Source organism: Thunnus albacares, chromosome 17 (genome assembly GCF_914725855.1).
Source record: "Thunnus albacares chromosome 17, fThuAlb1.1, whole genome shotgun sequence".
NCBI lineage: Eukaryota > Metazoa > Chordata > Actinopteri > Scombriformes > Scombridae > Thunnus > Thunnus albacares.
In genome coordinates this window covers 15136722-15151410 of record NC_058122.1, presented here as the reverse complement: position 1 = coordinate 15151410, position 14689 = coordinate 15136722, and the positions used below count along the sequence as shown (strand labels likewise).

The following is a 14689-nucleotide window of genomic DNA, read 5'->3' as shown; positions in this document are numbered from 1 at the left end:
CAATAATGTAACACATGATATAATTTTGGAAGCCACACAAGAGGTGGACATGCATCAGTTCACATGGCACCGCAGGAGATTTCCTGCTATTTTATGCTCTTCGTCGCTCCTCCTCTCGCAGTGATTAGTTTTTACAATCAGCGCATGCAAATTGGAATTTGCTGACAGCCCATCAATCACATTCTGGCTGCAATCTGTTGAGCGGCTCGGCACGTGCCAGTAGACATATCGTACGGTCAATTTTCTCTCAGACACTCAAATATATCTCTGCACCACAGGTATATGGGACACATTAAGAACATTCAATTTTCATCAAGTAGAGATCAAGTAGGGAAGCAGGCTGCTTGTCACATGAGGACACATCAGGGGCCATTGAACAACTCTGTTACTTTCAGCTGTCTTATTTTGTTCTAAAAACATGTTTTTGAAACATGTTTTGTGAGGAACATTTAAGATTTGTATCACATGATTCATGAGGTCAAAATCCATGTGTGCTCATTCAGGTTGAAACATATATTATAGGGATAAAATTGTATCATGGTTTTATCATACTTAGCTAGTTGTGAAATATTTTAAAACCCAAATGAAGTGTGAAAAATGATCACAGCAGATCATGACGGATAAAATCAAGTTCAGTTCTTTTAGCAGCTTAGTCAGATACATTCAACTGATTCAATTTCTTTTGCATGATTTAATGATACCATAATGTTGATACACACACACACACACACACACACAGATAGATAGATAGATAGATAGATAGATAGATAGATAGATAGATAGATAGATAGATAGATAGATAGATAGATAGATAGATATTTAATTTTCTGGACTTACACATTTTTAGCAGCAAAAGATGAAAGCTGAGTCCCAACTGCATACAACACACTAATTCTAAGTAGGTTGTGAGTATGTAGTCTGCTCAGACTAAAAATCAACAACATTCAGTCCTTCACTATTACACTATTACACTACACAGCTGCAAAAAAAAAATGATATGGTGGTCAAAGAGTTAGAAAAACTTCTCGATTCCTCTTTGTGAAGTTTAATTGGCAGTATCATTCCAAAGTCTCCAAAGTTTCATTTGCATATGCGATGTATCGTTTCCTTTTAGTGCAAAACTGTAAAGTATGTATACTATACAATCGGGAGAAATGCAAAGGGTCGCAAGATGATTAAAAGAAGAGGAAAGCAGTAAAAAAATGGATTTGTGCAACCCACTGTTAGGTTTATTACTTTGGACTGTCCTCTTATCTTTTTTCTTTTTTCTTCTTTTAATTCTTTGGGACTAAATAAATAAAACACAGGAGAAATAAATCAGTCTTTGATTGAACCGGTTGCACTAGTAGACTTATGCAACCAATGCGGAGGCAAGTTGATGGGAAGGGTTGGGAACCACTGCTGTACAGAATAATAACTTAAAAAGCAGTATGATATTTCTTATATAGTAAATACTGCATACAATTGTGGAATTAGTTAGTGTTTCACAGACGACGGTGGCCAGAAGTGACAGATGATGAAGCCTTTCACCATCAACTAAGATGTACTGATGAACATCCAGCAGCCAGCCAGGCCTTGTTATCAAGAGAAGCAGTGGGTTGATGTGTTAGTCAGCAGTCAGTCAGCTCTGCTCCAACCAGGCTACAGTGAAGTACAGTGAGACAAGTGGGAGTTTCCACTATGAGGTGTATGATCTGATGTGGAGGAAGCATGAAAAAAAATAAAAGTACAAAGGGACAGCAGCTGCAATAGTTGTGCTTAAATGTTGGGGATGCCTTGTTGTGTGCGCACAAATACACAAACTGCACATACACACACAGCTCACTCCTCTGTGAAACCTGGTTCAGTGAGTTCATTGAGTTCATTGTGTTTAGCAGTCTGGAGAGGTGGATGCAGTCTCTCACCAAATTCTCTCCCCGTACTCAATACAAAAAGAGTGTGATTAATTAGTATGGCCAGCAGCTAGAAAGGGTCCAAATAAGTTGTCATCACTGGTCCCCAGGGTGTCTCTTTGGTGTAGTTCAAAACAGATCACACTGCCATTTCCCTCACTATGACCTCACAGTTATGTGCCCACATTTATTTAATGCTATCCAAAACTCAAGGGGCCATAGTTAATTTGTGGGTGGCGGTGGCAAGACCAGCAATTCATATCTTTGATTGAGGAAGTAATCAGCTGTGGTGGTGAAGTTTGGTCATTTAATATTCTGATCAGTCTCCGTCTTCGCAGAGAAATCTCGCTGCTGCCATCTAACAGCAGCACAGAGCAGAAGGGGAGAAAGTGTGGTCATTATTTTTAAGGAGTCATTTCAGTCTGACAGCTGTGAAGCAAACTGGGAACCCCCTCTACTGGATCTCTGGAGAACTACTTTTGTGATTTTCCTCACAACAAACCGGTCCAGCAGCACTTTAACGATCATGCAAATGCAACATCTTTGTATTATGTGTCCACTAGATGCTCTAGAGGTCTTATTTATTACAAAAAAGTGCTTAATTGATTATTCAATCATTGGCTAAAGAAAGAGGAACACTTCGGTCATCCCAATTTTAGAGATGTCCGAGAGAAAATAAGAGTGAGAGCTTTCTGGACCGCACAAACAAATCATTTGATAATTCATCACCTGTCCAATAAAGACAATTGGTGGTTTATGGCTCAATTAGGCAGAAGCAGGGAAGGCTGGCCACCAAATCCATCATAATTAGTGACAGTGGTCCTTTAATGACAGTGAATAATATGTCAGAAGCGGAGGACAGGATATGTGATGGTAGGGGCGGTAATATACTTGAGAATTAGAAGAGGTGATGTAGACATGCAGCGCTCCCATCGACGGGCAACAAAGTGGGAAACTGTCAAAAATCGATTCCTGGCTGAGTTACTTTGTGATCAAAATCTACAGTGTTGAGACATCAACACTGCATAGTATAAAACTGCCTTATGATATCGCATACAGATCTATCACAACAAACATTTTCTCGCTGATATTGCAGCAAGAATAAGTACAAACAAAGTAAGTATTCATTTTAAATAAGTTGATATCATCTATTTTTTCAAGTTTCTCTCCACTCAAAAAGCTTTGGTTATTGTTATTTAACTTGGATGTTTGAGCTTCACTTTACAGAATGATGTAGTGCAGAGTTTGACACTGGAAGGTTGTTTTCACATTAATCTGCTTAAGGGGCAAAGTTTATGTGCTCACCTTAAATCTGAGTTAAAGGTGTGTACTTACGAGCAGGATGTGAGACATCAAAACTAGTTTGGAAGCCAATCCTGGTCCAGTATGCAACTTACACAAGTGTGATGTGGAAACTTGAAGCCTCCAGTGCACAAAGAATGAGAATGGACTTTACAGTGAAGTAGGAGACATCTTGTGTCCAGCTGTTAAACTTTTTGAATTAAAAATATTTGCATATTCATAGATTCTGGATTTTTCAGTGAGGGAGGAGGAGTAGATGTAATCTTAAGGATTTTAACAATTTTTTGTGGGAAAAAATATGTAAGATGCAAATTATAGAGTATTTTTTATATCTTAAAACATGTCAAGAGGGGATCTTCAAAGTATTCACCAACAGTGTTGCATTGGTATGAACATCTGTAAGAGAGTAAGTGAGTGAATAAACTTTATTTATATAGCGCCTTTTAACACCAGAGTTACAAGGTGCTTCACAAAATACAATGCCACAAAATATAGGTGCAATTTCAGCATACATACAGATGGGTGACAAATTAAAGGAAAAACCAACATAAAGTGTGCTAGTAAGGTACGATCCACCACAGCTTTAATGCACCTTGGCATTGATTCTATGAGTCTCTGAACTCTTCTGGAGGGATGAACACCATTCTTCCAAAAGATCTTCCCTCATTTAGTGTTTTGATGATGATGGTAGTGAGCGCTATCTGCTCCATCCACCCAAAATCTCCCATAGGTGTTCAACTGGGTTGAGATCTGGTGACTGTGAAGGTCATAGTATATGATTCACAACATTTTCATACTCATCAAACCATTCAGTGACCCCTCGTGCCCTGTGGATGTGAGCATTGTCATCCTGGAAGAGACCACTTCCATCAGGATAGAAATGTTTCATCATAGGATAAAGGTGATGACTCAGAACAACTTTGTATTGATTTGCAGTAACCCTTCCCTCTAAGGGGACAAGTGGACCCAAACCATGCCAGCAAAATGTGTCCCACAGCATAACAGAGCCACCAGATCCCTTCACTGTAGGGGTCAAACATTCAGACCTGTACCTGTCCCTTATGAGGCACCATCCTTTATCAGAGGATACCACATATTTCCTGAACTGGAGATGCAATCTGTCCTATTGCTATAGGATATATTTCATATAAATGTGATATTCCACACATCAATAAAACAATATGTTTGGGGAAAGTAAATCCTCCCACACCAAAATGACTTCAACTGCATTCTTATGATGCAGTACATTTGGCGAACAGTAGATGGGAGCAATAACATCAACAAGCCTTTCAGAGTCTCTCTGCCAGAAACTCAGAAGAGGAAGAGGGAGGAGGAAGAAAGAGAAGAAGAGGGTGTGTTATTTAAAAGGGTGTGTTGCTGCTGTTTTGCTGTGAGTGTTTGAGACAACTCTACGAGAGACGTGATCTGAGAATCAAACCAACTTTACTACATTGCTCAGGTGTGTATTTGTCATCTCAACTTTGTCATATGATTCCAGAAACATACCATTTCAGTTTTAAAGTAATTTATGGTGGTAGTACGTGACAAGTGAACTCTAGCACAGTTAACTTCAGGACTGAGAGCTGGTCTTAAGTTACAGACACTGTTTCTTGAGTGAATTCAGTCTATATACTTATAACTGTAATTTAAATGAAGTATTTTAACCTCAGTAGTGTGATTTTACCAGTCAGGCTGACTCATGTTCTGGTTCTCGGTCAGGTCAGATGAGTGTGGAGATGCAGGACAGCAGCAATGTGATCAAGTTTCAGCAGTTGTGGGGAGGCTGGACCACCCAGTTTAACTACCTTTACGATGACCCCAAGGTAACCTGAAACTGAACATCTACATCCTTAGGTTTTGTCTTTTACATGTTTGCTTTTCCATCAGCGAATCAGACAGGAACAATCCCCCCCCCCCACCCCCCCAGCTACCTGACACTGACAGCTGCATTTTGTCTCTCTCTGTTTAACAGGTAGCACTTCTGATGAAGACAAGAATGGGACAGTACCTCAGCTGTCATCCTTTCTTAGCTCTGACAGTGTTGGTGTTCAGCGTCATGGCTGCACTGCCTGTTGGACTTTTCCTCACTTTTGCTCTTGTTACCATTGTTATCTCAGCAGTAGGATTTGTTTTCTTTGAGGGTAGGTGTAATCCTCTGCTTGGTGGTGTTTCATGATCTGCACCTGACTGAACTTTTTGCAGGCACAAACATTTTATTTCTTTTTATTTCTCCTTCTCATGTTCAGGGTTCCTGTTGTTTGTTGGAGGGTTGACTCTGCTGTCCGTGCTCTCCGGCCTTGCCTTCTTCTCCGTCCTGGTTTCATGCTTCTTTAATGTTTTTTATATCATCATCTCTAATATCCACAACCACTATAACCCACATCTGAAAAAGGTAATGTACTGTAGAATCAGCAAGAGTTGTTTGGTGACCGAAGAGAAAATGATTGCACACTAAGCTCCAATTATTTTATTGTATCACTGAAGTTTTGACCACACTTTCATTTTTAAGGTATATTCAAGTATCAACTGTATCATTATCAATAATATAATGTCATCAAACAGAGTTAAAAATACATTTAAGTGTATGTATATTTAACTCTGTACCTGGCAGACTGTGACTTGTGTCACGAGGAGCTATTATTTTCCCACATTGTATTAATTTTCTTCTCTGATTTTTATTCCTGCCAGGGAGGTAAAGTCCACGGGAAGGAGAATGGGTGTGAAACTTCATCAGCAAAGGAAACGCAGTAGCTTGTTTCTTCTTCTTCTAAATCAGCACTACTGAACCTTGGTTGTTAGGATTCAGGGATACAGACCCTTGAATGTATGGCGACGGCTTGAATCTGAGATCTGCTGTTACATCAGATTGTCTGAGCGCAAGACCTCCCCGATGTTATTATATTTCTAAATATTATTGCTAACTTTACATGAGGTGTCATTATTTATTGTGCGAAATTGTGCAAAAGCATGGCACACCTAATCTGTCAACTACTTTCTTACAGGAGACATAACTTATTTAGGTAAAATAATGTATTTCTGAATATGAGGGATGGGAGTATAAATTATTGGAACCAAAGATTTACTTGAAGAAAAGTGGAAAATGTTGACTCGATGAACATTACACTACAGTATATGACAGCAAGCCTGAAAATGCCTGGTATATGTTGTGTATGCACATTAGGCAATACAAATGCACTACAACACAAATGTTACGTTTATATTCGCTGTTACCTGAAAAGAATGCAATATTGTTGATTTGTAATGCAGCTTTGAATAAAAGCTCATCTGGATGAACATTTGTTCTGGTCTGCTGCCCAAACAATGATCTTGGTTTTAAAATGCAAGTGGATCCAATACAATGTATTCTTGGTGTTGGCTCAATATCTGCACAACTACTAACTGCAAAAATATGTTGTATGGGACACGTCATTTATCAATGTGGTATAATTACTTAAATTTTTTCCTCATGAGAGAATATCCCATGTTTTACAGGAAAGTCTGGGGAAGAGTCGTCTATCCTTAGTATGTATTTTGGTTGTATTTTAGCCAAGAATAATCTTTTATTGTTGTAGAGTCACTTTATTATGGTTAGTATGATTTTAGCATTTGTTTTAGTCTGCATTTGCATCTTTTTTTTCCTTCAGAACAAAAGGTTTTATCAGCACAGAAGTGTAGGATGATATAGTGTGGAGCATGTTTATATCTGTTTTGTATATGCAGTACGTATGTATGCTGGGATAAACACATGTTGAGGCAAAGGAATTTGAGTACTGAATATGGTTGTGTGTATGAGTATTGTCCCTGATGTTTAGTTTTGCTGTTGCCTTAAAAAAATAAAGTGAAAAACAAAATGAACTTTTCTAAGCACCGAATACTTAGTACAGAAACAGTAAAACTGCTTCTTGTCTGTGCTTGCATGGTTTCAATAATTACACAGTGACACTGGAGCGTGATTCTCTTAAAATCTTTAATGGAGGTGATATCATGCAAAAAAAAAAAGACAAAAAGTTGAAACAATCGTTTAGGAATGGCTAATTTGAAAAAGTTAAACAACAGGCCTTTAAACTGAACAGAAATGCACCCATTGAGCACCATGATCACCGATTATTGAGCAACTTAACTACTAAATGTCAAATCTGTTTAATTTTTCACACCCCAGACAAACCGTTAACAACTGAAATGTTACAACTGGTCAAAGCGTGAGAGGATTCTCTTACCAAATATCTGCACACTTTTCATCCCGGTGCAGGAAATGTCATCATTATTCAGTCATTATTGCTTTACTCTGACGTCAATGATTTCAACCATCAGTTAACTGGCAAGCTATTACTGAAAGGTGTTCAGGCTTTTGTTACTGGGGTGCAATAGCAAAAGAACAAAGTTTGTGCTCTATCTACATCCAGAATGTGATGTAGCATTATGTTACAATTGTATGAAATTTATATTGAAGCTGCAGAACATTTTAGTTTCATCAAAACAGTATGCTGAGGAAAAAAAAAGATCAGTATACACATGAAAAGGTTAATTCCAAATGAGATACCTAACATTTGAAAATATTGACAGCTGTGACAAAATGATTGTTGTATTTTATGAGTTACCTCTTAAACTCAAGATGAAATTATAAATCTTTTTTTTGAAGAGTCTATTTTTAGATGAGAGTATGTTTAAAATGTTGTCTTCAGCAATTTTATAAAGCAATATTTTTTAAAAATTGATGTACGTTGGCCTCTTTAAATGTTTCCAAGATAGGATACATGTATTACAGTATATGCATACAATTATCTAGACAAAATTAAATCCAAAAAGTAAAAAAAAAATACTGTACTGTGAGAAACTGGACATAATCCTCATCAGGCACTCAGATACATTTCTCTTTTACGTCATTCTTTAATAAGACTGTACATTTGTGCATTTCATTACCGAGTCAAACAAGGTTCTTCTCAGAGTCAACCCTATTTATGACATTGTAAAAAAAAAATATAAGAAATAAAAAAAAATAAGCGTATACACCTCACATGTAGAAAAAAAAGCCTTTTCTCCTATTTGAACAGCAATGAAAAGAAGTTTAAGGCAAGATGCTGAACACAGAAATCCAAAGGTTGACCCGCGATGATCTTTGTTCAGCTCTGGTGTTTGTTGGCATTTACCAGTTCCATCAGCAATCATCAAGAAGACTAGTGTTTTTCCCCGTTAGTTGGTTCTCTGTCTCAGGCATCCTTTGCAAATAAGGTCACGAGATTCCATGATGTCATCTCCACACCCCCTGAGTCTGCTGGGAGTCGCCGTCTCCTTCAGTACTTTTTACGCCGGCAGGCTCAGCTTCTTGCCTTTCAACACTAAAAGGTCAGACATTAAAGTTAGTCGACAGGTAGGAACCATTGAATCGAGTGCTGTCATCCCTGAGTCTGTGTACGTTCACACTGCAATACTTGAGCCACTTTCTGCCTCATTTATACTACTTTGCATCTGAAACTGTTTCCATTTTCTGGAGGCTTTTGAAGGAACACTCCATGATTTGTGTTCAGAATTAAGTCAACCAAACAACCATCAAGTCAATGAAGTGCAAAAGATGATTTTCTTTTGATGAAAGAGACATAAAACTGACTGTGCTGAAGTGCCTATATAGAGATAAACTGCACCCTGTAACTGTCCAACATGGCAACAAGTTGTGATGGGATTGAAATAATCGTTTTAGTCAAGAAAAATGCCAAATTTTTGCTGGTTGCAGCATGTCAACTGTGATATGATGCTTTACGGTGTCATACATGATAATGAACTAAATATCTTTGGATTTTGGACTATTGATCAAAAAAAGCAAGACATCTGAAGACATCACCATGGGCTCTAAGAAATTATAACATGCATTTTTACTGTTTTCTAACATTTTATAGACAAAACGATTAATCGAGGAAATAATTGGCAGAAAATGAAAATAATCATTCGTTGCTGCCCTTGATTTTTGTCATCTTACTCACAAGCATCTTATTAATGCAACTTCACTGTTAGAAATAGGAGATTAATTCCCAGTCTAGGTTTTGTGGAGGAAAAAAAAATGGATTCTGAAGTTCAGCTGGAGCTAATAGGAGGCTTCAGTAGTCAGAGTTGGATAAATCAATCCGTTTAGTACAAAATTCCCTTTGTGTGTTTCCTAGGACTGAGTTTCTTTGCAGAGCTTCAGCAGAGGGATAGCAAAACAAAGAGGGAATTCTGTACTAAAAAGACTGTAACTTTGGAAAATAGGAAATACCCAGCTGATTCAAGAAACTCAAGAGAAATGACGCCTCATATTAGCTTCAGCTGAACATTAGCGGAAAATTCTGCACAGAGCGAGGACTGTGGATTTTATCGCCCATCTCTTATACTGTCGTCATACCAGGAAGGGAATACAACTCTAGGCTTTATGTTGAGGCCAAATAAGAAAACAAAATACATGGAAATGTGTTTGATTTGTAAGGGAAGTGTCGTCATAAAAGTTTTTATGATCACGATATAGGACACTTTGTTTCCCAGGTGTACAGTATTGAGCTCTCTGCCGATGCTCACAGCTACTTAAAAGCTACATCTCTTCCTTCCTTAGTTGCATCTGTGTAATAATTTGGTGCTCACTTGCTATTTCATCTTCATATCACTCATAAATAAAATGATCAAATGCCATGATGGACGACACCCACCTTTGGTGACATAAAGGTAGAAGAAGTCACAGTAGAGGACAGTCTGGACAACACCGGCCACGATGGCGATCATGTCAAAGAAGCCCTCAAAGTAGAAACGCCAGATCCAGTTGAAGAGATAGAGCGCCCGATACAGGCCCAGGCAGAACAGGTAGTGGGTGGTGATCGTCTCTGCCTCTCCGGTCTTGCTGATCATGAAGAGCTGGGGAAGGATTGCCACTGACTCCAGGTAGATGGAGAAAGTCCACAGGATCTGACGGCACATAAGTTATATGTACAATTAATTCTGAGGGTTAAACTATTCATGTTAATGAAGGGACTGTGTATTCTCATAGTGGTTCACTTCTAATCAATAAATTATGTCACGCTTTGACAACAATTCAGGAGGGTGAACCCACCTCTAGGAGAGAAAAGTCGTGGTTGATGAGAACAGCAAGACCCCCGACAGGAACAACCAGGAACTCCACTCTGAAACTGTCATGGTTGCCATCGTAGGTGGCCCTGAACTTCGCATAGATCAGGTAGACTGTGGCATATGCACAGCCGATGTAGATCACCTGGTAAACAACACGGAAAAACTCATCATTCAGTGGACTGGGAGAGAAATATGGGATCTGTATGAAAGGGTCAGGGCTGAGACGTGAACTGGTGTCTCACCTTCATGCATGTGTTGTAGAGGGAGATGAAGGAGGTGAGCAGATCCAAGTAACGTGTGGTGAACACGATGGCAAACAGGATTTGGCTCTTTCCAGAGATACCTTTAAACAAAACATCAAGACAAGTTACTGTTTAGATCCAGATGCCAGTAACACACCAATGTGAACATCAGCATCACAACAGCTTCACTTAACATGAGCTCTAGATAACCATGAATCATATAATGCTTCTCCTTACTGAACAGTGCCACCTCCTGGACGCTTTGAATATCATAATGAATATCTATGTGGAAAATCTCAGAGGCACATTTTCCCTTTTGGACTTAATTTAAGAGATAAATAATGAAGATACATGTATGGAGCATTCAATTTAAATACAAAAGCTGACGATATCTATGATGTCATCAGAAATGTACACCAAACATCATAAGGCAGCATTAAAAGACAAGAAGAGGAGTGTACAGGTTTCTCTTAACATCTGTATTTATGACCTGATCACAACCAAATATGGGCATTAAATTATTACTTTAAGTCAAGAGGAAGTTACAAGCAGAGACTAGCATCCCTCTCAGGACCCAGAATCTAAACACTTTAACCTTATAACACTCTGGTTTGGGGTTCGAACCTGCCAGAATTTTCCGTGTTGAGTCCAAGGTGTACCCCTGGTCCCTGTCTAATGCATACTGTACCAGGCACCAGCGACCCTGACAAGGGATGATCAGGTCCTCGTTCACAAGGAGACACAGTTTTGCCTTTGCTTTGACCTTTTCTTGCATCATATTGTCTACAACTGACTGCATCATCCTCTTATCATCTCTCGACTATTCTCCCTGTGTGGAAATCTTATCCTTTACTGGCCTGTTGTGTGCATGTGTAGTCTGTCTCCTTTCCAGGTTTTTGTGGTATATAAGGGGGTTTGAGGATCCTGATGTCTTTCTCTGATCCATATCCTTCATTTACAGTACCAGTCAAAAGTTTGGACACGCTTTCTCATTCAAGTGAATGGGAAAGTGTGTTCAAACTTTTGACTGATACTGTATGTTTGCACTTTATTTACCTAACATTGTCAATCTGTTTCTCCATACTGTAAATTTACTATTGCTATTTCGGTCTGCTCTGTATGTGTGACATGTATTGCATGTCTCTCTGCCCTGGAGGAAGAATCTCTCCTTTGTTGCTCTTTCTAATGTTTCTCTCTTTTCCAGTTTCCTGAAGGGATTATTTTAGTTTTTGATTATCCAAATCAAGGGTCTAAGAATAGATGTGGTAGAGATTGAAATTTGTGATTTTAGGCCATATAAACAAATAAACTTGACATACAGGAAATGGATTGATGGATTCTCAAAGACATCTTTATCCCCTGACAAAACCATCAACAACTATGTAATATCTTATCACATTAACCCTAATTACACAAACACATTACAATCTCTTAGCTGTTACCTTACATAACCCCATTTAACTTTGAACCTACACTCAACCCTGCAGCTCTGTGTGCCAATCACAGCATTTCTCTCCATTATCTAAAGTTGTTCTTGATTAACAACACAGTAATATTACAATACAAATAACAGAAATTAAAATAAAAAATACACAAATATAACTCTAAAAAGCGAACAGGCTATATTGCAAACCAACTTAAATCATCTGGCAATGTTGTCCACAATGTTTCTCAAGGGATGAAATGTCTTTCTCCACATAACCTAAAGTGTCATCCAATACTGTTCCCTCTTATCGTGAGACAAGACTGTACACAAGAGATCACTGTTAACTATACGATGAAGCACCATTAGTACACATCTAATGCACGTTTGTTAGTAAACACGTTTATTGGAGTTACAAACATCGAGCGTGGTGCAAAGTTGTGACTCGTGTAGTTACGTAGCGCCTTCTAGAACGCCACGTCAGAAGCCAGACCAAAAAAATCGAGCACCAAACCGCAGATTAGTAGAGCAAGAGCACATGGATCGCTGATGTGTAGCATGTACTGCTTTATAAGTTGCTCAGTTATTAAATAGTAGGAATATAACTACATATCCCCTCAACTCGTAGGTTTAGTTGACATAAGTTAACATAAGTTAGTTAACTCACATTCACTGGAAAGTCCCATAAAAATGAAAATTATTGCCACTGATTTTAATATTTGAGTAATTGTTAGATATTTCCGGTAAATACTAAAAGCAGACTGCTGCTCCAAGTGATAACAGTGTAGACAGCAGTCTCTAGCTTCGCTCACAGCCTGCTAACGCTTATTAGCCAGTGGCTCGGATGAATGAGTAACTTAGGAAATGAGAAACGTTAGCATTTAGCTAGCTACCTCACAGCTTCCTGGGTAACAATTAACAAAAGTAACACACGCGTTTTAACTGTTAAAAAGAAAACGCTCAATAATAACATTAAGAAAAGCATATGTAAGTAAAAAATATAGCTACAGCTCACCTGCACACGACCTGCTTTTCCATATTTTGAGCAGCAGGATGATGATAGCAGCCAAATGAGAGAGGTCCCCTGTCAGTCTGAACACGTTCATTGTTGCTAAATGAATGAATAGACACAGCTAGGAGGCTCACACAGATGACCTTTTTTTGCTCTAAAGCAGTACTGTAAGTTACAGTTAATGTTGAATGCTTCTCCTGCTCCACTTGGTGGAAAACCGGGCTGCGGGACTCCCAGGATTGAAGATATGGCGAGAGTGCAGGTCGACGTGGAAGGGGGCGTCACAAAACACACAGACGGATTTGGATTGGATTAAAACTTGATTGACAGCGCGCAATGTCCCGCCTCAAGCGTGCTGAGCAAAAAGGGGCTAGAAACTTGAGCTCTGGGTAAATGAGACATTATTACACTGGGTGGGTCCAGTGCTTCAACATTTAACAATATTTCTGACATTAACACCACATAAAACGACTCTTTGTACTGTGAAAAGGTGTGTTTTTGTGTTGTCAACATAATGTACGTGGGTATTAAAACTACAGATATTTGTTAGGCCTATATGATATTATTATATATCACTGGGTTATTATCAGTGGTGGAATGTAACTAAGTACATTTACTCAAGCACTGTACTTAAGTACAATTTTGATGAACTTGTACTTCACTTTAGTGTTTCCATTTTATGCTACTTTGTACTAATACTAAACTAAGCTACTAAATAGCTGAAGTGTACTGTTATCAACCTGGACTTTACATTTCACATCCCTCTTTTAATCCCTGCACAAGTCACTTTCATATATTTCATCAAACTGGACATAACATGATACATTGCATTCAACCTCTACTGTTACATAATTTAACCATTTATTGCACGTCACATTTAATTTTTGCTCGCGTCACCATTTCTTGGTCCGTGGCGCAGTCCATATTTCCTTTGCACAGTCAATATTTAATTTAAAGTTTTATTTCTTGTTATTATTCCATTCTACAAATAGATTTCAAATTTAATTTTAGTTCGAATTTGTTTATTTTATCGTTTCATTATTATTATTACCTTACTCTTGTTATGTTTTTATTCTTCTATGTGGCGTTTGTGGGAGAAAACACCAAGACAAATTCTTTGTCTGCTTGCATACCAGGCTATTAAACAGATTCTGATTCTGAAATATTGTATTTTTTACTCCATTAAATTTATTTCACAGACATTTCAGATGTCTTTGAGTTGTTAACAGTTCCAGCAAACTGATTTTTCTCAGATGACACTGCCATTGTGGGGTGTTTGGAGGGTGGCCAGGAGGAGGAGCACAGGGGCCTGATTTGTAAAGTTGTGTGACTCATTCAACCCCACTGTGTAGAGGAGGGATACAGGAGGTCATTCCTGCTGGGTGCTATCAGACTTTATAACTGATCTGCCTTTGCCAGGCCTGCTGACATCGAACTGCTCATGGACTAAAATTTGCGTATCAAGACTACCAGAACACTTGAATATATCTGGATTATTTACTTAATATTTTAATCACTTTGCTCTTTGCACACTGTTGGTATGATATGTGCTTGGAACCTATGAGAGTGATACGTGTTTACATTTTTTTTTTCTGGTCTAAAATTTCTGCTCTCCCCTGTGCCTGATGACGTCACACACTGATGAGATCCAAAAAAAGATCCAAAAGTACAAAAGGTATTATAAGTAATGAGATTTTACACCCACAGTTTGTCAAAATTCTATCTGTCCATC

At 38.4% G+C, this 14689-nt stretch overlaps 2 protein-coding genes across 3 annotated transcripts; one reads left to right on the top strand and one right to left on the bottom strand.

The window, feature by feature from the left end:
- The first annotated feature begins 4519 nt into the window (after window positions 1–4519).
- Window positions 4520–8011, top strand: LOC122967354 (lipid droplet assembly factor 1-like). Of its 2 annotated transcripts, none has more exons than XM_044331958.1 (5): window positions 4520–4653; window positions 4919–5017; window positions 5167–5335; window positions 5441–5586; window positions 5883–8011. In XM_044331958.1, the coding sequence occupies exons 2-5, from the start codon at window positions 4919–4921 to the stop codon at window positions 5943–5945; spliced, it is 477 nt and encodes a 158-aa protein (XP_044187893.1). In that variant the 5' UTR covers window positions 4520–4653; the 3' UTR covers window positions 5946–8011. The 2 variants fall into 2 exon arrangements, with proteins under 2 accessions (XP_044187893.1, XP_044187894.1); XM_044331959.1 differs by having other exon boundaries at window positions 4914–5017.
- On the bottom strand, window positions 7145–13255 carry kdelr2a (KDEL endoplasmic reticulum protein retention receptor 2a). Its single transcript, XM_044331957.1, has 5 exons — window positions 12961–13255; window positions 10523–10623; window positions 10264–10422; window positions 9866–10118; window positions 7145–8530 (listed from the first exon to the last, which is right to left on the bottom strand). The coding sequence occupies exons 1-5, from the start codon at window positions 13049–13051 to the stop codon at window positions 8496–8498; spliced, it is 639 nt and encodes a 212-aa protein (XP_044187892.1). The 5' UTR covers window positions 13052–13255; the 3' UTR covers window positions 7145–8495.
- Between the last annotated feature and the right edge of the window lie 1434 nt (window positions 13256–14689).

Coding starts and splice junctions, on each gene's coding strand:
- kdelr2a (XM_044331957.1), bottom strand. CDS start 13,051: ATGAACGTGTTCAGACTGACAGGGGACCTCTCTCATTTGGCTGCTATC. Junction 10,423..10,522: donor TCTACAACACATGCATGAAG/GTGAGACACCAG, acceptor GTTGTTTACCAG/GTGATCTACATCGGCTGTGC. Junction 10,119..10,263: donor ACGACTTTTCTCTCCTAGAG/GTGGGTTCACCC, acceptor ATGTGCCGTCAG/ATCCTGTGGACTTTCTCCAT.
- LOC122967354 (XM_044331958.1), top strand. CDS start 4,919: ATGAGTGTGGAGATGCAGGACAGCAGCAATGTGATCAAGTTTCAGCAG. Junction 5,336..5,440: donor AGGATTTGTTTTCTTTGAGG/GTAGGTGTAATC, acceptor TCTCATGTTCAG/GGTTCCTGTTGTTTGTTGGA. Junction 5,587..5,882: donor ATAACCCACATCTGAAAAAG/GTAATGTACTGT, acceptor TATTCCTGCCAG/GGAGGTAAAGTCCACGGGAA.